At 44.5% G+C, this 26,646-nt stretch overlaps 1 protein-coding gene across 6 annotated transcripts in view; it reads left to right on the forward strand.

Annotated features, from left to right (window-relative positions):
* ST3GAL3 (ST3 beta-galactoside alpha-2,3-sialyltransferase 3) overlaps positions 1-26,646 on the forward strand; it is a 184,118-nt gene that overhangs the window by 137,540 nt on the left and 19,932 nt on the right. For all 6 annotated transcript variants that reach the window (XM_055815364.1, XM_055815366.1, XM_055815368.1 and 3 more), the window contains one exon: positions 17,144-17,290. In XM_055815364.1, the coding sequence (XP_055671339.1) occupies positions 17,144-17,290 (147 nt within the window). The remainder of the gene's footprint in view (positions 1-17,143; positions 17,291-26,646) is intronic.

Here is a 26,646-nt window from a genome sequence, read left to right on the forward strand (position 1 = left end):
GGGGTGTGAGACACTCTGAATTTTTTCAGACACCAGACCTGGAGCTGCTTGAACAGAGATTCTGGGCCAGACACTAGGATTATTGCTTAGTCCTCTTTTGGGTAACTCAAATCAAGGGGAGTTTGACTGAAAAAGAGTAAATGAAAGGTGAATGGCTATTTATTGCTGGGGTCAGTGGTCAGATAAGCTTATTCTCCCTGCAGCTGAGAGGGATTTGCTCTGTATTATGTTAGTCTTTTGGCAGCACTTGCATACTAAGGAAGAGATAAGTGCTCTGTAGAGAGGATTGTCAGGAGATGTTATAAGGAAAAAGAATCAGTGTGATGCAGAAGCAGCAGCAAAATGGTGAGGCGTAGGATTTGATGTGTTACATACAGTGTGGTGCAACAGCCTTCTGGAGATCTGGGTGATGCATCAGTGCCCTGGGACACGCTATATCCAGAAAGAGGAACAGTGGAATATTGACCAAAGTGAAGTAAAGAGCAGGAAAAAGTAAAGTAGTAGTAAAGTAAAAGCCCAGCTGCTTTTTATTTCACACTAAAGCAGAAATACCTGCCAGGAAAAAAAAAAAAAAGGTGAATCTAGAAAAAGAACAGGTTTGGCTAAATACTCAACATCAGCAGCAAAACAAAGATAGTCTCTGTGGTAGAGTTCTGGGAGAGCTGGCACTCAAAATTGCAAGTCTTCTAGCAAGTTAGGGCAGTACTGTGTCACCGGAGAGCATAGACCTGTCTTTAAGAAAGGGAACTGAGGAACCCTGGTAATCTGATTTCAGTCATTTGACGAGCATTAGAATAAGCTGAAGGAGAAAATAATTGCACTTGTTGCAAGTGATTGGGGGGAAAGGAGTATGGGATGGAGAAAGGGGATATGGCTACAGCAGGAAGCATTGCACCGTGCTGATCTAATATGTCGATGTACAAGTGGAAAGGAAGTGGGTTGGAGTCCCACAGCCTGCAGTTGCATGAACCCGTCATTATCGCTGAAGGGTCACAGATGTGAGTTGTTCGTGCGTCTGTAGTGACTGGTCTGGCGGTGCTGACTTGCAACCATTAATACAAGAGCCTGCTGACACTTCCAGGCACCCCTTCTCTGATGAAAAGGCTGCTGCTAGGGTGTCCCCAGAGGGGGATTACTCATGGACAATCACTCAGAGTAGTTTTGCCAAGAGGTGTTACCCTAGATATACCCATACATACCCATACAAGGTGATCCACCTTGCCACTTCCCACTACCGTACGCTTCTGCCTCACCCTGGGTCTCTTGGTGACAGAAGTTCTTCTACCCGAAGTATCAGAGGAATTATAGGGTGAGGGAGGTTTGGCCATATACTGCTCTTCCCTGTTAAAATAATGGTCAAAAGCTGAAATTTTCTCTATTGTGTGGAGAGTAGGCGCTTCCTGAAACAGAGGAATTTACAAGCACCAGTTATACAAACCAGCCATCACAGCCTGATGCTGAGGCTGGGTCCAGGGTGTTTTTTGCCCATCATTAGTGAATCAGGAAGGAGCTCTCCTGCTTGATAGGGCTCACTGCCCTGAACATCTGGCACATGGTGGTAAAGCAGCCAAGTGAGGACAAAGGTTTCGCCAGGAATTGGCAGCTCACAAGCTTCCTTCTTATGGTAATGAGCCTACGGATGCTTCCAGCAGGAATCTCTTCAGCCTTTACCAGGAGGAGTCACTTGTGCAGTAAGTGCCTGCGGCACCTTGAAGCTCTCTTTGATAGTGAAAGTCATAGGAGCGAGTGAGCACCTGCCTGCGAGTGAGGCCAAGTTTGGTTGCCTGTCCCTTGCAGGGGCATGCCTCTGACAACTTGCACACAGCAGTGATGCCATCTGGAAAGCAGTCATCCTCAAGCAGATGTTGAGACCCCACCAGTGGGCATGACATCGTGCCTCCTCGTTCATCACAGCGTGTGGCTGCTGCTTGTGGAGATCTTGTGGGATGTGACAGCAGTGGAGACTGGATTTTTTTTTAACCTTTTATTTGGGAGCTACATTTCTGCTTTAAGTTAACAGGTTACTTCTAGTCCTGCTAAAATGTATGTTACGATACCTTCCTGCCTTGATCAGCTTGTGTTACTGTGCTAGAGCCAAGCCCAAGCTGCTGCCAGAGCCCTCACTGCCTGCTGAACTTTTGTTTAGTGCTTCCCTTCTTCGTTACTTGGTGGCCTTGTCATGCTGCGTGTTTGCTAGGGCAGACTGTGAACGTCACAGTCTCGTAGTACTCTGCGGATTCCTCAGATTCTGAAATAGTCTTGCCTGGGGGCTGTCTTGCATCACTGACAAAAAAAAAAAAAGTGGAGCCACCATGCTCCTCCTGTCAGCTTGCGGAATATTGTGAGGCTGTGAATCTGTTCCTGCTGCCCAACCTCAAGTAAAGCTTCAGCCACATGCATGTATTTCCAGCTTGGTTGGAACTTCAACCCAGCATGTGAACAGATGGTTTCTTTGGGTCTGGGCTAGGGAGGGAGAACTTGCTTTTTCCAATGCTGTCACTTGCCTTTGGTGACAAATGGAGTGGCCACTGCCACTGGCAGTTTCAGTCCAGAGTCTGCTTCTGGATTGCAAATATTTTCTTTCCCTTTCCTCCTTTCAGGGGCTTGTTGCTTTAAAATATTTTGTTTACAGTTGGTCTTTTCAGTTTTTAAAGGATGTGAGAAACTCTTCATCTCATTTTGGTGGAGCTGTAGATCCACCGCTGTTTGTCTTAATGCATTACGAATGCAAAGCTCGGTTACAAATTTGTGATGCTCGATCCTGTGCTGAGACAGAGCTCTAGCCCATCTGCTTAGAGATATGCCTGGGTAGGCATTGCCTTGTGTCCTCCTGCTCTCCTTGGGCTTGGGTGGAAGAGGACAGAAGCTGGACTTGCTGCTCCATCATAAATGAGAAGAAGCTTTTGAATTGGGAAGTCACCTTAAGGGTTTTGTCCCATTTCTTTCACAAATTTGAGTTTAAATACCCGTTTATAACTAATCCCTTCAGAAGTATAATATGGGAAGGCATGGCTGGTGAGTAAGGCAGCCAACGTGCATAAAGGACGTGACGAGGCTTGCACTGGGGCAGAGGCAGGAAAGCCTTTTCAGTGGTGCTTGTCCTGTGGTTCTAGCACACGGTGCAAAAGACCATTTCCACGCACAGACCATGGTGGGATTTTAGGAGGAACTGATAGAGAATACCTTATCACATCATCAGGATGGTTCAGTGCCTCAGTCAAAGCAACTGAACCATTACTAAATGTTGAAGCAGAGAAGATGCCTTATAATAAAGTGAAAACATGATGCAGACTCTTCTGGCTCCTGCCAAGTCTGTGACTGAGAAGAAGAGGTGGGAGAGTCTGCATGACATGTTCTCTGGAGTATATTCCATATTCCTTTAACAAAGAGTAGCTAGGAGTTAGTTTGCCTTTCTGGGGTGATGCTTGGGACAATGACTTTTTTTTTCCTAGGTTTTCTTCTCTCTGTGGGTGTAGAAGGCTAGTCCATACTGCCTGGGGGGTTCTGCTCCCACAGTCAGGACCTGCTCCCCCAGTGCAGTGCATTGGTGGGAATGGCCTAAGGGAACCAAGGAAGGCTTGCATATGAAAAAAAATCCTTCTCTGTGACTGGCCTAGGAAATCTGAGCCATTTCCAAAAGTAAGGAGAAGTATGAACACTGCTGCCCTATGAGAGAAGGTGAGCCAGGTTTTTTTTCCAGTCGTGGTTAGAAGAGAGGCTGGAAAATATATAGGTATGCTATAGAAAATCTTGTCCCTGCTGACCATAAGAGGGAGAAGACCTTAGTTCTGTATTGTATAGTTTTTAACAAGCTTTCAGGTAGCACTGTGATGAGGACCATACAGAAACCTCAGGAGACAAATGACCCAGTTTGCAACATGGGCCCTGGGGGAGACTTCCTGGCCGGATTCCCAAAGAAGGTTGCTGGTATGGAAAGTGCAGGTTGGAGCCTGCCCTTCATACATACCTGCATACAACAGGCGTAATAAGATTAGGCAGGTCACTACATAGCTGAGAGCGGTTCCCACCCAGGCATACTTAGTGCGTCTGTTAGTACACCATCGAGCATCCACTGGTGGCAGGGACTGCTCTGATGCCATTGCAGTGTGCCTTCTTAGTGTTCAATATTATCAGATGGATGCATGCTGGACAGTAATACTTTTCCGCCTGGATTGGATAGTCATCAATATCCACAAGTCTGTAGCCACATTCACCTAAGCTTCTGGGACAGATGAAGAAAATAAAAAATAGCCATAAGTACGCTATTTTCTGGATGAAAACATTCCATCAAATGTATGCAAAAGGTATCAAAAGTATGCAAAGTATCTATATTTGTAGGAATAACATAATTGATGACCCCAATTTTAGACAATTTCACCATAAAATTCAAATAAAAATTGTTGATTTGCCTGTCCCTGCAGTCATTCCCGCACCATGCATGGTTTATGTCCTTTTAGGTTTTTTGTCCCTTGCTTTGCTTGCTATTACCCAATCCAGACTTCCTGGAACTATACTTCCTATTAAAAGATGAGAAGCATTTACTCATGCTGCACTTCTGTAGTCCTTAAAGAACCTTTATCCCCCATACACCAAGACAGCATCATCTTCATTTCTGGCTCAGTAATCCTAGCTGTGCCATGGAAATCAGAGAGCTCTGGTTGGATTCTTGTACTTCTTTAGCTCCTTTTTCCTCACATCATTCTTCGATAAAGGGACCCAAGCAGAATTTACCCCCTGAAAAGACTGAATCATTGCCCTAGTAGGACATCCTTTCTGGAATTGCCTCACCATCCTGCTTTATCCCGAGACAATTTCTTCCTAAAATGGTCATCTTCTAATCTCTTCTCATGTCTGCTGCCATCCAACTGTAACAGTCGCTGTCCTTTCCTAGATATTTGATCATTCCTTCCTTCTTCATTCATGGCTCAGGCAAAGTCAAAAAAAGATGGATAATTTAAAGAGTTGCAGTTTTTCCACATCTCTTTTGAAAAGCTAACATGAGTGAGGGCCAAAGACATGTAGATGTGGCACTGAAGGACGTGGTTTAGTGGTGGACTTGGCAATGTTGGGTTAATGGTTGGACTCGATGATCTTAAAGGTCTTTTCCAACCTAAATGAGTCTATGAAGACGTAGCACAACTGTCTTGAAAAAGCATCAGGAGGGTGCTCATACTGTACTCGCCCTCTTTGGCAGGCTCTGGCAATGTGCAGACATCAATATTGTGCAAGTCCTGGTAGGTGCATTTCAAGGTTATAGCGCATGTAAACTCAGGTTATACTGATTAACTGCAGTGATCAAAGATAAACTTGGAATAGCTGAGGGAACATAAAGAAAGTCATTTCGAATCTGATGCTGATCTTAATAAAACACACAATTCTATGAACAGCAGAGCTAATTAAATTGTGTGATGCCTGTGGATTTATGTCCTGCTCCCTCGTGCCTCCATTTTGCACCGCAATACTCTCAGATTTCCCCCAAATCATAAATACCCAGTGTGCTCTGTCCTCCCTTTTATCCCTCACTACTGCCTGGTGGTTGCATGCTGGCTAAGACGTGTGTGTTCACTGGCCCATACGTATGTGATGGGGCACCTGGCAGACCAAATCAGCAAGTGTGTGCTGAGCTCACACGGCATCATCTCCACCTGGCCTCACGTGTAGGTATGTGGGTGTCTCTTTCATCCAGACATACATGGCTTTACCACCCGTGCAGCCAGTGCCTGCTGAGGATATTGCGTTGCCCACGTGTGCGGCAGATGTTCCTCCATACTGGAGCAGAGCTTTGCAAATCCAACACATGAAAGAAGTCAGAGAACATCGTCAACAGCGAAACTGAGACGTCACCCAAAGGGTATCAGCTATTCATGCAAGTGTTAGTAGAATAAAGATGTTCTGTGTTAACACTTCAGTAAAGAACTACAAGAATCATTTGAAGTCTGCAAAGCCTCTCTTAGTCTAAGAGATTTGAGTTCAATTTATTTAGCTTATGCATGAGCTTTTGGGGAGATTTACTTGTAGTGCCTCTCTATCTACCTCGAGGGAACATTTTTCTCAGAAGACTTTTTAATTTAGTAGGAAGGAGCATATCTGAAGCTAGGCAAACAACCAAAAAAGGCAGCACATTTATATCAGTATAATTATTATTGCTACATCTGCCCTACAGGCTTGATGAATTTTCTCTTGAAGTCTTAAAATCGAGACTGGATATCTTAGTAAAGTTCTGCTCAAGCAGTGTGAGAGTAAAGGACTGGAAGGAGTCGTTGCTGATGGAGGGGGCACTGCCCCCTGCTCTGCAGGACATCAAGGAGGATCCTTCTTGGCCTTTCAAGCAGTGCTGATAAGAGATAGCAGAATGTTGTGGCTAGGAGCTGAAGCTAGATAAATTCAGCCTGGACAGACGTCATTTCCTGGAAATATGTGCTTATAATACTTAAATGGCATACTTGCAGAGATGAACGCTGACTGCTGACACCTTCTTCTGAAATACAGACTTGATCCAGAATCTGGGAGAATTCTGTTTCCTAGGAGTAGCCAGGACAGGGCTGCACTCGTGTTGACTTCTCGCCATCCTGTTCTGTGCCTCTGGGAACGCCTGTCCTCCCTTCCTCTGGCCCGTTTGTGACTATGAGGAGCAGGATAACTAACTAGTAATACCCTTGACAGCTTTTCATGAAAGTAAGTTATTTGCTTCATCTAGTTGTCTGCAAGGGTCACAGGATTATTTTTTTTTTTCTTCCTGGGGCACAATTAGCTAGATCTGTTTCTGCATCCCGAGGGAGAAGGCTTCGTGGAGCCTCTGAGGTGAGCAACCTCCAACATAATAAAATTCCCCAGAAGAGCCTTTCGGAAAGCATTGCAACACCACAAGATGCTGTGAGTTCACCCATGTGTGGTGTGAAGACTCACAGAGGAAGGGAAAAACACTGATCTGATTCTGTAAATAAAATCACATGCTTTCTATCAGTGGCTGAAAAGAGACTCCCCTTTCACAGCTCCGGGAATTTTGCTATCTACATTTTTTTCTTTAAACTGAAAAAAAAAATATGTATAAAATAGCCTGAACAGTAAATATTTATCCAAGATGTGTGGTTGTTAATATGATCCAGTCTTCAGTCATTTTGAATGGTGTCACGATGACAGATGTTAATTCAGAAAGGAATAGATTGGACAATTTATGCCTGAAACACATGTGTTCCTTGGCGGGCTCTGTGGATGACTTGCATAGTTAGAGCTGTCTGAGTAATTTGTAACGTTTTCTCTGCCTCGAAGCACCGAAGGCTCCAGGACAGGGGGTTGACCTATATCTCCAGTTTGCTGTAATAAACGTTGAGGTAACTAAACTCCCCGTGTGCTTTTATCTTCCTAAATATATCTCTCCCCCTGTGCTCCAGCTGTGTGTGGTGCTTCTGGTTCTTCCCAAGAAGAATGGCAGCTTCTTTCTGCAAGAGAGGAGGACGCTGCGGTGTGTGAATCCCTGACCACCTCCCTCTCTAGATTCAGCTTCTCTCCTGCTTCAGCACTCACAGCTATTTAATGCAAACACTTGTCCTGACAGCAGGAGTGAAAATAAGCCAAGCCATGTGAAGGTAGTAAGCAAGAGAGATTCTGGGACAATCTCACTTTTTTTTGGTAGTATTTTTATTCTTACAGTTACAAATTTATGGCATGTGTCTAAGGGGAGGTTTCTTTTTTTCTTAGTTTAAGACCAGGTTTGTGAAAGTCTTAGTATCTTAATTTTTATTGATTTTTTTAAATCAGAGACATAAAATTGAAAGAAAATGGCTAAGCTGTAGGGTGCATAAGGCTTTTGTTAGATCTACTTGGAATTTTTTTCAGCTGGTCCATCAGTTCGTTGCGTTCTGGCCATTTTCTGTGAGATGAACTATGCCCACAACTGACAAGCAGAGAAAATACTGAGCCTGGCCCAGGCAATCAGCACTTGAATTATTTGGAAAAAAATTGTAAATGTAAATGTTCTGTTTGAATTACAGTTTGTTTAAATTCTCATTGTTTAAGAATATTAAATAATATTACTTTAAAAATCTTTTTTTGTAAAACACCTATTATTAATGCAGGTCTAGAAAACAAAGTAGGGCAGGAGCTTCCTGGCATCTTCCCAGCCTCTTGTTATTTTGACCCTTCTGATTTCTCCTCCTAAAGGATACAGAATAATTTGTATATATTCTATATGAATACTCAGTGAACATCCAAATTATTTGGCTTCTCGTTTCAGCAAAGATGCCAAAATAGGAGAAGACAGATTTTCTGTGTACTCTTGCTGTAAAAACAATGTAAAAAATTTCCCTAGAGACTCACTTTAAGATAACTTCAGAAAGCGATGAGGGTTTCTAGGCCATAATTCTTCCTGTGGTGATCCTTGAGCTTTTTTTGTTGTAATGTGCCAAGAGTTTAGTCTAAATATGTGTTATTTAATGAGTTGTTTGTATTCAAACTCATGAACCAGTTCAGCTCCCTAAAAAAGACTTTGCTCATGGGTGTCCTCAGGCGCCCTGGGATGCCCTCATGCTTTGTCACCAAAGCCTGCAAAGACAGCTTTTAAATTGTTTTAATTTTTGGTTTTCTTTCATGCAGGCATACTGTTGTAAGTGGAGCAGGTAGCTGTGTTTATAGTTAGGATCACCTTATGTTTTCTGTTATAAGCAACAGGGAAAATGCTTTACCATTTTATTACACTCTCATCTTTGAGCTGATGTTTTCCATGCCCTGTGTTTGGCACAGCTGGAAAATTCAGCTAAAATGACTTAGCTGTCTCTCAGGATGAGGCTACTGAAAATCCACCATTTTATCCCTGTTTAAAAAAAAACTTAAAAAAAAAAAAAAAAAGATAATCTCCCACCCTATTTTGCTGAGATTCTCTAATTCTTCAGGACAGTGGCTGGGCATCGGTGAGGCTGTTACCATGGCAGCCTGCTGTGGCTCCTGCTCGAAATCCCATGGCTCGGTCTGGGTTCTGTGGAGGCTGATAAGACTCTGGCAGTGCAGCGCTGGGCACGGTCCATCCTGCCTGTGCTGCTCAGGTGCCCTCCCTGTACGGCTAGTCGGGATGCAGCATCACCAGGGATGGAAGAACCAAATGGGATTTTCCCTTCAGTTGCTTCTCCACAAAGACATCGGGCCATGGACAACAGAGCTGGGAGCAGGGAATCTCTCCCGGACTCTCGGGAATCCTCTCTTCTGCTGCCAGCCACCTGGGCAACACGAAGGAGCAGTAGCCTGGTCTGGTGCACGGCAAGAGCAGGAGTATTGGAGGCTGAAGGGTGGTGGCTACTGAAGACAGTAGAGAAAGGAAGGAAGGATTTACAACAGCCCGGAACTCCTCAAACACTTGCAGGTTTCTTAGGTGTAAATAGTTCAGGAGCCCTGTAAGAGGGTGCGTTTGTTTTCCCCTCTAAGACTGATCTAGAATACAATAGCTTACCGGAGCTTGTACCTGCACTTAGGGGACTGTGCCCTGGGTTTAATTGCTCCATTTGGTGGAGTTTTTCTTGAGCTGATTTTTTTTGGTTTTAACATATTTAGTTACCCTTTAAGACTTTTTAAAGAGCTTTATGGTTATAAAAATCAAGCTGCCAGAAGTTCAGAAAAGCAAAAAAATAACATTGCATTTTCAAAATTAATTCAGTTCTTCTGTGCAGATGTTATCCTTAATTACATAATTACATCCTGGCTCTTTTTAGAACACAGCCAACTATCTTGTGGAGGGGGAAGACTGAGTTTTAGACTAATTTCTGTAATGCAAGACATTCAGCCTTGGTATGAGTAGTTGCAGAAGCTGTGTAACATGTGGCCAGAAGAGAGGAGAGGAGAAAGAATGGTCTGATTACAGGCACTGAGGGTTTCTCTTGCGGAGGCGGTTTAGTCTTTGACTGACCGATGTGATGCTGGGCAAGTTAGATCAGAATTTCCCAAACACGTTTGAGCCTTGTGGGGCAGATAGGCAGGATAGCTGGGTGTTCAGCAGCAGCAGCCGTGTCAATAGAGTTGTACTGTGAGTTTAACAAATGTTCTAAAAATCCAGCTTAAGGTGTCTGAAGTAGAGCATCAGGAGGCAACGGAAACTGTGGGCATTCATCTTTGTCTGGTTTCTCCCCTGTAAAATGGTGTCATGCATGCCAAATATTGCAGAGATGCTCTAAATATCTAAGTGTTGTTTGTAAAACACTTAGATATATGGTGATATAAGAAAAATCTTGTGGGAAAATTCGAAAGTCACTGTTCACAACAGAAATCCTGAGCAGAAGTTGCAGGGCAGTCCTACTTCAGTGCTTACTAACACATGGGTTTGGCCTTTCAGCCCTGGTATTCTTTTAATAGATGTTATACGAGTATGACATTTCATAAACTATGTCATAAAAATAATAGTGAATAAAGGGGCTATTCCCTTATGGGATTAAATACCCTGGAAGTAATGGTGATACTATAGGGCCTGTTCTTCTTTGGGATTTTTCAGAAACTGTACTACTTTAGATAATTTGCATTGAAGGATGATGATGATGATGATTATTATTATTATTATTTATTATTATTATTATTATTCAGACAAAACCCACAATACAAGTTATCTAAATTCCATCTTTCCTAAGATATTTCAAACCAGGAATATTTCTTCAAATTTTGGTCAAAATCCAGCTTACATTTTGAACAAAAGAGTCTGTAGTACAGTCTATCCATCACCCTGTTTGGACATAGTACAAACATGTCTTCTGACACACCGTATGTGAGCTATCATTTATGTTTTGACTTGTGAAACACAGTATTCATCAGAATAATCTTCAGTGTTCTTCTGCAGCTCATCTGACGTGTTCCAAGTTCCATTTTCTTCACAGAACAATCTCTTTTTCAATGACGTTTTGTTATCTTACAACTGTGAACCATGTTTTCCTCCCAGTTACACGGATAAAACCACAGACATACATTAAAGAAAGGAATTCCTTTTCATTTACAGAATAGCATAAAAATAAATTTGCTCTCCTGACTCTTTAGGGCTGGTCTTGGCCTCGTGACCTAGCCCTGTGAATCTGAAGACGACAGTTGGTATTAGACTAGCAACACAGGAGGCCCATGTCTGTCTGTACTTAGGTTAGCTGTAACATTCAGTTGTGTAGGTCAAACGAAGTTCGAAATTCAGGAGGCCTATCTGAGCATGCTTTTCTGTTTATTTGTAATATATACTCGCAGGTGAACAGGGCAGAAGGTTCCTGCTGACAGCCATGGGAATGAGCCCGTTGCTGAGTTCTGGCAAACCGATGTGTAAGGCACGAGTGCCACCCTCACATCCCGGCTGGCTTTTGTCACCGTTGAAGGTGCTGCTTTCTGAGCCAGGATCTGTGGACAGGGCAGCTTCCAGCTGCGTGTGTAGCCAGGGTGCCATGGAGGTTACATGTCTGGCACAAAGTTTAAAGTCTGCAACTGCTACTTGGAATGAAGTTTCCCTTCTCTTGTGGTTTTAAACCTTGTTATCAAGCCTAAAGAAACTAACTCTACCCAGTGTAGTGAAGTATTATCAACCTAACTCTACCAACAAAGAAAAATAGACAGAATTTTGCTTTTAAAAAAAAAAAAGCTTGACTAGTACCACGTATCAAGGTGCTTTTATCTCTATCATACTTTGCCGCTCTTTGCTGCTGAAAGCACTAGTTAGAAAATGTATTTGGGTTTCACACTGAGAAACATTAGTAAAAGCTAAACTTGGGGCATTACAGCCTGTCAGGAGTTCTCTTGGGTGCTGCAGGGTGTTGGGAGATGGGGAATACCGACAGGGGAATGGCCTGGGAAATCACAGCCATTTGATTTTGGACTTGGTCAGTGGGAGAGTATTCAGGGGGAAGAAACAAAAATGATAGAAGAATAAAAGTACCATATTGTTGGATAATCCATCTCTTTTGACAGTGGGACAAAGAGGAGATAACGGAAAGGCTTGAGCACAATCTGCAATGTTCCTGCTTCAGGCAGAGTAAGAACTTTTCAGTGGGGTAGATAAGAGTGGAACAAGTTGACTCTAGAGCATTCCTAGACTACGGAATCTGAAGACGGGAACATTCACAATGAGTGCTGGCCGTTGGAGCTGTGTACGGAGGGTGATGAGGGCTTCTTCATTGCTTTGAGGAAGTTGGGTAAATGTATTGGAAGTGTGGGCTAGTGCGTCTGGCAGTTGACCATCAACCCAGACTGCAGGCTCTCAGCACCTCTGGTTTTTTTTGCTAAAAATTCCTTGTTGCTTTGGTAATCGGTGCAAATGATGCAACTTCATTTATATTAACACTTGTAGAAGAGCATTTTCTAGGCCTCCATATCTACTTGACCGCTGAGAAATGCAGCATTGGCTGATAAGATGGTTGTTTTCCAGTGGAAACACACCTTCCACATCTAATCCAGTTATGCCTGAGCAGAAACCTTTCAAAAGCCTCTGCAGATGGATTGCAGCGGTTCTGCTGTACCCTGTGTTTGTGTGCCTGTGAGCGCTTGCGGATGGTGGGTATAGAATAAATGACATTCCAGCCTAGGCAGGGACAGAGATCCCAGTGAACTATGTGCTCCCAGGCACAGAGTGAGGTCTTGTGACTGGTACATCATCCCCTGGCTTTTTCTTTCCTTTATGCCCTTCTTCCTCTCAGTTTCTGATGTTATCAGAGTTTGAAAGAGCAATGATCTCGGTTTACCACAGGTTCTCTCTCCAGTCTTTTCATCTTTCAGCAGCAGAGTATTGGCATACCCAGACTTTATTCAGCTTTGCGTCGCATATAGCTGGCCTTTGCGATCTCCCTGTCCCCTTCCCATCAGACTTAGAAGTCTTCCAGAGCAGTGCTGCTTGTACTCCTAAATCCAGTAGTATCACAGAGGTACGGAAGAGGCAGCATCTGTGTCATCGGGATGCAATGGCATTACCCTTCATTTTATTAGTATATTAGAAATGTTGTTCTTCTGAGAGACTTAGCCCGCTTCTAGCTGTTTGTGTCTTCTATTGAGGTGTGCTGCTTGGCTGAGGCTCTGAGTTTCCACATTTTATTTTAGCGTATGTTGTGATTCGCTTTGGTAAATCCGAGAACAGGAGATGAAAAACTGAATGGAAACAAAAATAGTTTACAACCGGCTGTGCCTATTACCCTTCAGTATTCTGCAAGTGGACAGAATGAGGAATTACATCTGGATTGTCATCCCTGTAGCTCTTAGTTGAGCCCTGCCGTTTTTTATCCGTGCCTCATAACCTGCAATCTCTGGTCTGTCATGTCTGTGCCCATCTGTTCCTGGAGTGGTGTCTCTGGAGGGGATGTTAATGCCTCTCTCCCTGGATGAGAGCTGTACGAGAGACTGGCTTGAAAGCCCAGGCCCATCTAAATTCCTTCTTTTTAAATAGTCTCCTCTAAAGCCTCTAGTGATGTCATTTACAATTGTACAATTTTGAAAACACTCCAAGATTACCTAAAAATGACCGTCGTAGACTTGCTCTTCAGTCGTGTTTTCTTGTCTTCCTCTGTGTTGCTTGTTTCTTTACATATATTATAAGCTTTTTTTGGCAGCCCTTGGCACTGTGAATGCTGATCTGTGACTGAGGCTCCAGCCGCACGGTAATACCAACAAATAACAAAGGTGGGAACTTAACACCGGGAAACACAATTTCCAACCTGAACCCTATGGTTTCCACCTTGATGCCAGCAGGTGATGAGGTACTGCGGGAACATTGCCAAAGCAGTTTTCAGACTAATTTTCTGACTTACTGTGATAATCAGGAAGGGAGTTACTGCATCCTCAGACCCGTAAGCACCTCGGGCTTAGTCACCTCAAACTGTGAGTCTGAGCTTCCAGATCTGGCAGGAGAAGTGCGCCTTCCCTCCAGTGCCTGCTGCTCCTCGGGTGGCTGCCTGTCTCCTCTCAGCCTAAAAAGGGACAGAGTTCCCCGACAGGAAATAATTGCTTTGGAAACCTCACCGAACATCTGTGTCCAATCAGTCTGAACATCCACACCCGGTGTAGCGCGGCCGAGCATCAGCAGTAGCGTGGAGCCTTGGAAGGGGCTGCGCTCCTGCCTCTGCCACCGACACCACAGCTCCCGGGGGGGCTGCGTCAGGGGAGCAGCCTCCTGGGGCTCGCAGTTGTGGTGGTGCTGTGCCTTGTAGCTTGCCAGTGTCAAGCTGCAGAACAAAAGCACGAGGCTCAAGATGTAGTTCAAAACTACAGGGTGTCTAGAGCCAAACCACAAGGCTGAGAATTTCACTAATCATAAGCCAGGAAAACAGTTCTTGGTTCTTTAGCCCTAAACGAGGCTTTGCCTGTTGTATAGGTGGAAGTATGAGAGCTGTCTGCTGAGGCTCCGTGTTTCTCCCTACAATTACTGTAGAAACTACAGAGGGAAAATGCACCAAAATGAAAGATTACCCCAGGTGTCCCTCAGTAATCTCAGGGGAACTGCCCAGAAGTTACAGGGAAGAACACGGAGCAAGTAGAAATGAGGCAGAAGAGAGCAACCAGAGCAATTTCAGAGCAGTGTGGTAGCTGAGGAAAATGCTTAGGGAAACAGTCTGGATGAATGACAGGAGAAACAGGCACACAGCAGGGACCAAAGCAGGCAGGTTCTAACCCCAGGTAGCAATAGGGTCCACATTTATTTTGCACTGGCTTTGAACTAGCTGAGACTATGGTCCTGGGGGTTTACTCAGCACTGGGAAAATGGGCAACTGTGGTACATGTAGTTACCTCTTCCTGAGCAGCTCAAGCAACAGGCAAAGAATAAGACTCTCAAATGTTTGTAATCTTGCTTCTTTTTCTTCTCTTTAGTGTTTTGTGTGTAATGTAAAAGCCACATAAAACCTACTTAAATCCTAGAACTTATGTAGAATCTCCTGTGGAGTATGAGTCCAAACAAAAGGCAGCTTTTGTCCACTTTAAATAGCTTGCAGACCTTTGGTTTGAATTGTTTGCAAAATTTAGGCAATGCCATATTTAGAGTTGCATGTGAAATCGTAATTGAACTTATAAATTTATTTTAGTTTCAAGGTCACACGCTATTTTTCCAGGGTGTGCCTGCTTAAACCCATGGTAAGATGGTTTTGCTGAATGAGTAGCTGTTCAAGATTTTTGTTTATCATCTTCACTTCTGTGAGACCTGGAGCGTGCTTAATGCAAGTGGAATCTGTGATATTTTTTTCAATTTAATTTTTTCCCCCTCCTTCTCTGGAACTGAAAGGCCTCTGCTTTACGTGCGCCTTTAGGAAATTCCAAAGGTTTAATATTTATCCAATTTTTAATGAATTTTCACAAGGAGACAAAACTCAGCTGACATTTCAAATCCCTCAAATCCCTTGGTCAAATGGATGTTGAACTTTGTTAACATTTTAAAGTTGATTTTTTTTCTAATTTTTTTTTCAAATGGTGGGATCATTCAGTGGCTGAAAATGTATTATAATGGAAAGTGTTAGACTGCTTTGACACCAAGCGTTCTTTCTAATTCAACTACGATGAAAGAACATGAGCGTTAATTAGGATTTCTTTCCATTTAGGGTCCTGAAAGCACTTTGCCGTTGTCAGAATACGAACTTTAACTCACAGGATCCTTGCCCTGGTCAGCAAAAGTGTATTATGTTTGGGCAGCTTTGAGGGGGCACGTGGGATCAAAACAGGATAGCAGTGACATTTAGCTGTCTTAGATTGTTGGTTTGGACAACAGTGTGCATCCTCAGCGAGTTTGCCGTGTTCATGCCTTTCGTAGCAAGAGCCACCTACCAAAGTTTCATTCTTCAGGATCCGAAATTGAGAAGCTAGACACAACCCTGGGATTGTTCCATAAAGAAGTGTCTGTAGTGTGTTTAGCATCCCGTGGCATGAGACTTCATGGGAGCTGTGTGCAGTACAAACAGTGTGTGAAATGTAGCAGGCATCAGCTGTGGCAGAATTAGGGTCAATAATTACAGGGGTAATCACTACTGGGCAGGGGAGGCTCCTGAGGATTTTGCAGAGGATCACCGTCATTTTCAGCAGTGCCTTGAAAGCAACTGTAAAGTCACTGTTAAGCTGCAAGCAACCCACAACTGGTGTAAATAATGACTTCCAAAGCACGTGCTTTTTATGTGGAGTGTAACGTGCTTTTTATGTGGAGTGTAACATCTGCCTCTGCTGCTTGTCGCGGAGATTCCAGGGAAGATGGCTCAGCGCTTTGAGAAGGAGGTGCTCAGATTACCCCACCAAAGCTGTTGGTTAGCAGATTAAAATTCCTGCCATCCTCCCTGTGCCTTGCGCTGAATTTTTAACCCAAACAGAAGCGAAACATTGGAACGTAATTGTTCTGTAAGTGCTGCGAACACAGAGCCTTCGGTTATTTTGAGGGCAGTACGTGCCGTGCCCGCTCACGTCTGGACCCGCAGGAGCAATGACATGAAGTCATGCGGCCGGGAGGCATGACCCCGCTGCAGGGGGGGCTGTCTGCTGGGGCAGCAGTGTTCAAGGCCGGTGCTCTCCCGTGTTTGCAGGGTCAAGACTTTAATTAAAAAACAATCTATTGGGTAAAATAAAGGACATACTTAGCTGTTTTTTCCCTTGTACCATGAACACGCGTGACTGTTCACAAGACAAGATGGCCCCTTTACGAGCTTAGAGCTTAATTCATGTAAAACCTAACAGAAGAGGATAACTCGAGGATAAAGTGGGAAGCACGTAGCTCACACTGGAAGTAGAGCTGTATGGTCATTTTTAGCTCTTTGGATGTTCTTAAAAGCATTTGCTATCCAAAGGTACGTCCCCTTGGAGGCAGGTGGGAGTCATCACAGTGTGTGCTGGAGTGCTTAAGCCGTTAACCAAACCAGCTGAAGTGCCAATGAGAGCGAAAAGATGGCACCAGGGAGGGAGTCATCCACGCTGAAGGCCAGACCTCTCAGTCTTCCTCACAGTTGTCATCCAGAGTAGCTCAAGTGCATCTGCACATGCTGCTGTCACCCCTCCAGGATACACCCCCCAACTACAGCCTTGTACTAGTGCCTTGTGGCAGTGAGCAGGGATGGTGGGAACTGCTGCCAGTAGTGCATTTAAATATTATTAATTTTAAGAATAATAGTATATGCTATCTTTCGTATATAATTGTATTTGTTGTCTTATCTTTCCTTTTCCCCCCCCCCCCCCATTTTTTTATTACCAGAGTGCCTCTGATGGCTTTTGGAAGTCAGTGGCAACCCGTGTCCCAAGAGAACCTCATGAGATACGTATCCTGAATCCCTACTTCATCCAGGAGGCAGCTTTCAGCTTCATTGGACTGCCTTTCAACAATGGCCTGATGGGCAGAGGGGTAGGTATAAAGTGAAGCAAGCAAAAGCACAGGGAAGGATGAGAGACCAAGCAGCAGAGTAGGCTTATGCTGTTCTTACTTTCTCTTTGGGTGTCCACTGTTGGACATTGAAGGGAAGGGACTTTGGCTCTGTTACGGTGTTAGCGCTCAGCCTCCCCCAGGCCAAGGCAAGATCTTTTCTTGGAACACACAGAGGATTTTGTGGGGGATCATCAACATTTCAGCAGTGCCTTGAAAGCAACAGTAAAGTTGCATCCCAGGCTTGTAGTAAAAGAGGGTAAAGGTTTGGTTTATGAGGCCTTTGGTAAGGAATTCTGATCTTACAGCGACAAGTTTAGATGTAAAAGTTTACAAAAGAAAACAATGCAAAACACAGTTTTAGGTCATAGTTATTAACAAAATACCTTCATGGCCATTCTGGTATCTCACCCCCAGTGCAGCTTTTTGGAGTGTTAGTGGGGAGTAGGTGGTGACTTGGGTTTTCTGGATTATCTCAGAACCTATTTATATTTGCTCTATCTAATATATCAACCATTAGAGAAAGTATTACTTGGGTGGGTAAATTACTCATGTACCCATGTGATACAGTTCTTGATAGAGAGCACATGTGACATTTTTGGGCACATTAGCACAGCTGACAAACCCAGAGAGAAGCACTTTTGCTGGACAAGGACTGTTTGCTCTGCCTCTGGCATTGTCCTTCCGTTGTTAGTACAGGAGATTTGCCATGTTGCAGCATGGGTTTGGACGAGACAGAATCATATCTCATTTTCTGTGTCATATCTCATTTTCTGTGTTCTAATTATATTGTGAAGTCTTGAGAAACTTTAGAGATACTAGTTTTGTGCAGGTCAGCTGGGTGAATGCCTGGACATAAGAAAGTCAGTTCTTATAATGCAGTGTGCAAGATGTGCAGACAGATTCAGCCACACAGAATAGGTCTTTTGTGAAAAGCATTGCTGCATATGTGCGTACAGAAGCTGTCACAGCTTCTGGAAGCATTGGGTTTTTGCCTTGTGCTCTGAAGAAATCTTACCCTAAATAATTCCTGTCAGCAAGGATGTAACTTACCTTATCTCTGCATTCTCCAGAACTTACCCTTAGAACGATGTGGTTTTGATTTGTCTTCCAGAAAATCAGGGCTGCTGCCCCAGTGAAGGACAGAAATCAAACTTTTGCCTTTATTTTCTCAAGATTTGTTTTAATTTTTAAGCACGTTATTTTAATACACAAGATATTACTGAAGCTGAGAGGAGAAGAGAGAATCCGGAAATGAAAATGCTGTGAACTGAAGTTTATGAGGTTTTGATAGGTTGTTTAGCACACATCAGATTGGGAAATGAAGGCATCTTAATTGAAACCTGATGTTTCACTCCATGAAAGTCCATTTGAGAATTTAAAAATAGTTTATGGAGCTTTAAGGCAAGCAATCTTTGCCCATGACCCCTGATAGATTGTGTAAATTGTAGTTCATTCCTTCAGATGGGGCAACAGGAGCTCTGCAGGTGCATCTATGGGGCCAGCACGTCAGTATGCCCTGTGGTGTCTGTGCAAGGACACTCTAATAATAGTGATCCTGTCAGAGTGTAAAAACAGAGAGAGTATTTCTAGCCTGTGAGCACAAATTTTACTGCAGGTATGAGCTATGGACTGCTGTCATGGAGCTGCTGGGACTTCACGCTTTAGTGAATGCTGCTGCATCAGTGCAAAGGCTCCAACAGAAGCTACTGCTGCCAGTGTAAAGAGGGAAGAAGAGTCTGAGTAGGATCCTGGCGATAGAAATTTGCTACAGGCCTTTTTCACTGAGATCTTAAATAGGAAGAGTGGAATTCAGAGCCTGTAGACCAAGAATCCAACTCTCATTAAAGATCTGAGAGAGATCCAGCAGGATGAACGAGACAGCTAGAGCAGGGAGAATTGCCCCACAAAAGACAGTGTGACCCAGCAGCTGCAGAGCATAGCTGGTTGGGTTCAGGGTCACACTTTAGAAATGCAAGGCAGTCTGGAAAACTTTACTCCAGAAAGAAGCATACGAACATGGAAAAGGAAAATGCTGAGATCTAGTAAGCAAAAGCACAGCAAACAGTATCTGTCCCGAGTTTCTCCTGGGGAACCGGAACGGGGGTAGATTAGTGCCCCTGTGCTTGCAGTGGGCTGTGGTATGTTGGGCAGGCTACACACAGGAGGATCAAGGCTGGGGATGCCTTAGTAATCAAGGCCAACATGAAATCCTCATAAAGAGCAGTAATATTCCACTCTTCTTTGGTTCTGATGCCTAAATAAACTTCAGTGCTTCTCCTACACACCACATATGGTAACAATGTGCTACCAATTAACTTTGTAATTTGGGGGCTTTTTCAGCAAGGTTGAGAAGAGCTAGTAAAATAGTTCGGGGCTGATATGAAAGTGTTTTTCCCAGGATTCAATAAAGGGTGAATGTAGTAACAGCCTCTGCTTTGATAATATAATTTGGGCCAGATGGTTCTGGAGGATAGTAGGGGTACCCGATGGGCATTTTGATTACACTTGTGGCATTAGTAACCAAAAGTCTGAGCAAGGAGCAAAACTGGTCACCCACAATGAACAGTGACTTCTCTCTGGGACCGGTACAGCTTTTCAGGAGTTTCCTTAGTCCGTTTACTGAAGTCTTTAGAAGAGGGAGAGCTGTTTCCTACTACATGTGGACTTCTCTTTTCTTGGGATAAGCTGATGATAAAGAAAAAACTTTAGTTTAGGATCCTAGCAATGTCTGGGGAAAATTAAATGTTAACGCCTGAGGATGGTTTAGCGTAAAACAAACGACCTAGTAAAATCCTCTCTTTGATTAAAGAATCCTCTTAAGGTGTGGATGTGTGGATGCAGGCTTGGCTGTCTTGCTAACTAAAGGTGTATGTATGTGATTTATGTTTAAGTGGAAGTTCTGTGTATACAGGTCTTTAGGGCTTGGAACCAGACATCACTGGTGTTGCAGCTGACAATTTAGGCATGCGATAACCTACATTACACTGCAGACAGCTTACTGGGGGACAAGCATGAACACTGGTTTAGAGGCATCATTGCCTGTTGCATGTACAACACTAAGGATGGTTATCGCCATGGTGCTTTTTGCTGTGTAGTGAATAGTCCTGTCAGCTCAGTAGTAGCTCAGAGCCATTGGAGCAGTGGCTTTCTGGCTCCTGTGGAAACCCTAAGCATGGTGCAAGGTGGCCAGAAGAACATTTCAGATTATACAAATTGTCAGGACTCTGATGACTCCAGTGCAGGCTGTGGTGTTGGTTTCTGTATCTCTGCTGGTGCTGTGCATCCATGGAACTGTTATGATTTAACTAGTGAGATTAAGCTCTGCTGCCCAAAACTAAGCCTTTGGTTTGTTTGTGTAATGAAAATGGCTGAATCCATAGACCTCTTATTAAAGAGATAAGGCGTCCTTCCCTGGACTTCACCCAGCCTCAGCAGAAACTTAGTGAAGGAGGAGCCGGGTGCAGGAGGTGTTACGAGGCTGCGTCAGGCGCTGGGCCATGGATTAGCACCTCTGCAGAGTGCTGACAGCCCTCCTGCACCCGGGGATTAAGCTCTAATGCTGCAGTGTTAGCCCGTCCTGCCCCAGGGCTTCTCTTTGCAGTTATGCAGTTTTGACCGTAGGCAGGCAGCCTTTCTGGAGATGCCACTGGTGACCCTTTGCTCCTTAGGCAGTTTTCAGCTCCTCTAGCTGATCATAATGACCCTTTCTCTCATTAGTACTAGGTTGCCCTGGTATTAGCAAGCTTTTGGCTCCTGGGCTGTTCTTGCTGGACTCTGTGTGAAGGCCATGTCTTGGGACCTGTTGGGTCTTGATGGAGCAGAAGAGAGGTGGGGGACAGCAGGAGCCGAGCAATCTGCTGCTCCATTCTTTCCAGTTGCATGCTGCTTCTTTTTTGGCACTCTGACAGCATCTTCTAAGGCAGGTAGAGGGACAGATAAAGGGCCGCTGCAGCTGCAGTTGGTTAAATATAGAGACTTAGTGTCGTCATTGTGCTGTCCTGAAAAGCCAAAGCTTATCTGCTTCATGTTCAACATGAGGTGCCAGGGAATGGACACTCAGGCAGCAGGTAAATGAATACCAGCTGCTTCTTGGTAAATGCCCAGCCACGTGCTTCTGCACATGACGCAAAGTAACAGAAGGGAGTTCACCTTTCAATGAAAGAGTAGACCACAAACTCCCATTTAGCAAAGGGTGAAGCTTGTTGTGGTTACCACAGAGCAGCTAGTGTGTGGTGAAGTCGTATCCTTGCTTGCCCACTGTTAAATTGTTAGGTCCTTAAGAGATGCTTGCTGCATGGCACAGGAATCTTCTCTGTGTCAAATGGTGAATCAGAGACTGTGCATCAGGTTAGATGTGATCAGAGACACTGGTTTGGGCCGAGTTGTACAGGAGCTCAGCAGTTAAATGGCAGAATGGCAACCTGCTGGGCAGCTAGCCTGTCATGTCTCTAACAACAGGCCCTTCCCTTTTGCTCTGCTGCAGACTGCCCGTTCTGGAGGCTCTCTCCTGCTTACAGCAAGGAATGAGTAGGGGAGGTGAAGGAGGAGTGTTGGAGATGCTCTGCTTTGTCTTTTGAAGCCTGGTATTGCAGCTGATTCTGTGCATGGATGGAGGTAGCTGTGGGAGCAGCACTGTGGGTTGCAAACTCCTGTGACAGGGACCACTGTAGAATGCCAGGCACTCATCTGCTCACAAGTGATGCTAAATTGCTTTTTATGCCATATTTCCCAACTTGCTAACTAGGGGAGGCAAAGAGTAGGTTTGGGGTTCTTTCATGTGAACAGAAAAGAACAAAAAAGAAAATACAGTGACTGTTGTGTATAGCATGTGATGGCTATTATAGTTTTGTTCCGTATTTCTTTTGTTTTGGAAACCTTACTGCTATTAGGTGATCAGGTCTGTAACGGATAAACTAAGGTAGCAATTTTTCCCAGGTAAGCAAATTTTCAAGTTTTCCTTCAAATAAGTTGATATAGTAGTCAAACCAATTTGAACATCTAGATGCATTATTGTCTGTAGGGAGTTTATTCTTTAGCAGTGCTTACCCTTTTATTAAAAAAGGTAACAACTGGAATAGTCTGAACCATCCAGTATATCTTACCCTGAGCTAAGTAAAATCCCATAAATAACTGGAATTCATTTAATATATTAAGGGAGTCAGATATTTCTAAAAACAGATTTACAGCAGTCATTTCCTTCCAGTCCAGCAGGCAGTGACACAGGAATGACCCGGGCATGGAATGAAAAGCAGCAAGAGCTTTTCACATGCACCAAGCAAAGAGCAGTTACAGTCCTCAGGTTCAGTCACCGGCACTGGATCTCCAGCACAAGCCCATGATCACAACCGCAAGGTGATGCTCAGCCTCCAGTAAGTCCAGAGGAGGGCTAGTGTTCATTTCTGATGACTGGCTTCTTTTCTTCTGTGAACAGAAGTCAGTCTTTAAAGCCTCTTCAGGGAAACCAATGGAAGATGAAACAGCAATGTCTTGAGGTGAAGCCTTTTATTTCTCCTTGCAGCAGAGAACAGTGTAGGAGCAGTTAGGAAACCTGTCCTGTTGCTGTCTGTGCTGCTAAAGGCAGTTTGGTCCCCTGACCTGGTGGTGCAGACTGGCTGCGTTTGCACCGCACAGAGCTTGTAGGGATCCCTGGCACAACACAAGACCAGTGATCTTTGCCTCTCTTGTCTTTATGCTTTTCTCACCCAGGATCCACCATGTCTGTGCTCGCCTCACCCAAGCAGACCATGGCCAGGGGGGCCCTGGAAGGAGCCACGCTCTGGATGCACGGGCAGCCATTGCCCAGCACTGCTGCGGTGACGTGTCGCTCACCACTGCTGTGTTTGCTGCTTCTGTTTGCCAGGTGGCCTTTCGGTGTCGTCTCTGGCTCGTCTGTCAGTCTGCTGCATCCTCTCAAATGGGACCAGGCAAAGAGCTGATCCCTGGAGAGCATTCTGTTAGATACTATGTTTTCCAGATGTTTGGGCTTAGACAGGCAGGCCAGGCTTGGGGATGTTGGCTGTCGGTTCAGGCCACGTTATCCAGGGAGGTTGCCCTTGTCGTTGTTTACCAGTGCTGGAGAGCGGATGCTGAACCTGGTACCCACCACAAGCCTCAGCTGTGACAGAAACCTGGGAGATGCAGCAGGAGGTACAGAGCCTGCAAGGCCAAGTTCAAGGCTTGTGGCAGGGAACTGGCAGGGGGAGGGGACTGCTAACGCTTTCTGGGGTCTTGCCATTCCCAACTCTCCCTGACTGGCAGGCATCAGTTCAGGTCAGAAACTCATCACAGCCACACCTGGAGCAGCGGTCCTGCTGGGCCACTCCAGGCAGCCCCACGCCATGGCCTGGCTTGTACTGGCCAGTCCTGGTGTGGCTGGGAGGCATCCCAGGAGGCTCCTGCTTCAGCACTGGCCATTGCAGGGCTGCTGTTCTTCAACCATTTGGTAGAAAGCAGCATTGCTTGGTGGTCCAGGGATACCTGGGCGCATGGAGGGCCATGAGCAGGAAGACAATCCAACCCCAGATGATTGTTCCTGAGGTAGGATGTTGGGATTTGGGGTTTCTTCCCTAGCAATGGCCTAGAATAACAAGATGCCTGCGCAGTTGTTTGAGAGAGTGTTATTTTCATAACGCAAGAGGTGGGGTGGTTGCCTTGGTATGTCTTTGGGGCACGGCACGTGGGCGTGTGTGGTGAGATAGCACTGACGCATTGTGCAGGGCATAGCAAGCCAGGTTTGGCACAGCCATGTCCATGATGCCTAACTTCTTTTGGAGTGACCTGTCCCCCAACTTGCCCCAAAGGTTGTACATGGTTCATTAGATCTTAGCAGCAGATGAATTTATATGCCTGTGTACAATCAGAAGAACTTGAAAGTTGTGTACATGCAGCCAGAGAATAATTATAACCATTTCCTCTCTCCGATACATGTCCTCTCTCGCTTGCCACTTCTCTGCTGAGAGAAGAGCCCTTTCCCCTGGACCTGGAGAACACTGCAGAGTTGGTTTTTCTGCAGCACAGCCTGGGACACATCCTTAGATCCTACAGCACCTTCTCTTTCCCATGCCGCAAACTGGACATGAGGCAGTGCTTCATTTTCAACAGAGGGAAGGAGTAGCAGAAGCTCAGCAGGCTGTCATAGGAGAAGAGGGCTCAGTTTCTATAGTTTAAATCAAATCAGGACCAAAGCACTGTATTGGCTTACTAATGACATTTAGTTAACCGGCAATCATGCTGCTTTTATACTTCTGTTCAAGCTGGCTCGTTTTTTTCCAAGTCACTCTAATTTCCCAGTTACTGTTTAATCTGTCTGATGGTTGCTTCTTCTTGAGCGTAAGCAGTTTGGAGAAAATGCCATGTGTATTTGATCCAGGCGCGTGGGTGCATATACAGTTTGTACTCATGTTCTTCTCTTAGCAGGTGCTGTTATCCATGCCATTTACTAGGGGTGGGCTCTGCAAGCACCCCTGTGCTGCCCTAACAGTTACTGCCCTCAGTGAATAGCAGGGGTAATAATTTTTACAGTATTTTTGAGGTGGTCCTCTTTAGCCCACAGGGTTCTGACTGCAGCAGTGGGACGTGAGGCTGCATCTCAGCAGTGAAGATGTGAATGGCTGCAGATCTCTGCCTTCAAGGGGGGCACACGCACTAGGCTGTATCTACCATTGTATTGGAGGGTGCTAACATTGCTAACATCAGTAAGGCATAATCTAATCGAAAACTGCCATCAGATCATCAGTTTCTGAATGTCATTTTTAGGGTAATGCAAAACAATTTTGCTAAGGACACCATGTGAATTTCTGATAGTTGTAGAGGCCAAACCAGCTACATGCAGCACAGTCAGAGAAGTCAGGAAGTCTTTGGTAGTTTTTTGTATTTTAGTAATTTTTGAGAGAGGAGCAGGCAATACTAAGATACTGGCATGTCAGGAAGAACTACTGAGGAACAGAAGCAGATGAGAAAATTATTCCATAAAGGACATTGGAGGTGTTATATGTAGAATAAAGTAATGCAGATATTTGGTGACCAAAGGGAAGTTCACTTGATTTCTGTGATCTGTTATTCTCCAAACAGAAATAAGAATATGCTTGAAAGAAAGTTATGGTGGTTTGGCAGTCTTCCCGTAAGGTTGGGTAGTATGATTAATTCTCTGTGGTTTGTAAGACTTACATTAGAAAGTTAGCTCTTAAACATTAACTTGGCCAGTGAAATTCCCTCCAGGCAAAGACCCTGTGTCTCCCTTGAGCTGTACCGTGGGAATGGGCCCAGTGCAAATGCGGGTGGTGTTAACGCCGTTATATTCCCAACGACGATAGGTTCTCAGGGATGTAACCATTTACTCACTATTTTTTGGACACTGTAACTACAGCTCAGCTGAGGGAAAGGGTTTTGTGGCAAGTCTATTTACCAGCTGATGCTACTCCAGTGAAATCCAAATGTCGTCATCTATGTAAAACATAAAGCTGAGAATATTGCATTTGAACTGCCATGCCCGGGAAGACAGGATGTTTTTGCATATTTGAAGTTCGGGGGAATTTTTCTTATCCTTGTGTAATAAACTTTTTCCAATTTTTTTTAAACCCCTCCTTGATATTTTACGGCTACCAGTGAATTAACAATTAACTAAAGTAAGCAGAATAAAACCGGTATTGTTTGTAGCGAGTATCAATTGAAATTAAGCAGTGAGAACAAAATGTCTTTGCTGGTTTTCCTAAAATCTAGGGCTGGCACAGGAGGACGTAGTAAGGTCTTTTTATTTCGAATGTGCACTGTTACAGATGCACTGCAAATGCTTGAATTGAATGTCTCGCTGATTTAGCTATAAGCAGGTTTTGCACATTTGTCTTCAGATTAGTGTAATTCTAGCGCACTGTAGTGGAGTTCTCCACAGCACATGGTTTGTACTCCCAGTTGTGCTCTCTCAGCTAGGGTATGGGTGGCATTCTTTGCTTGGGAAATGTTGGTCTTGGGGCTGGTCAGGCAATCAGAAGTGAGCAAGGCAGCGTGCTGCCAAAAGCCAGTTCCTCTGAATGAGAGGCAGAAACTCCAAGTATTTTTTTCCCAGTCATCAGGTGAAATGCAATAGTGTTGCTCACCGGTTCAGAGTAAACCATTTTACATGCAAAATACAAGCTGTAGTTGGTTTCTACATCTCAGTTACGAGGCTGTCACCCTTGGTGACTGTCTGAGCATGTCCTCTGAATTTGTGATACTTTTGATATGGTTGATGTTGGATGTTCTACAAATGAAGATATGTGGGTGGATTTCTCAGCCTCTCCCTAGCCCCTGGGGTAAAACTAGCTCTGGATTCATCTGGCTAAAGGGGAGCTAGAAAAGTC

Source organism: Falco peregrinus, chromosome 10 (assembly GCF_023634155.1).
Source record: "Falco peregrinus isolate bFalPer1 chromosome 10, bFalPer1.pri, whole genome shotgun sequence".
In the NCBI taxonomy this organism is placed as follows: domain Eukaryota; kingdom Metazoa; phylum Chordata; class Aves; order Falconiformes; family Falconidae; genus Falco; species Falco peregrinus.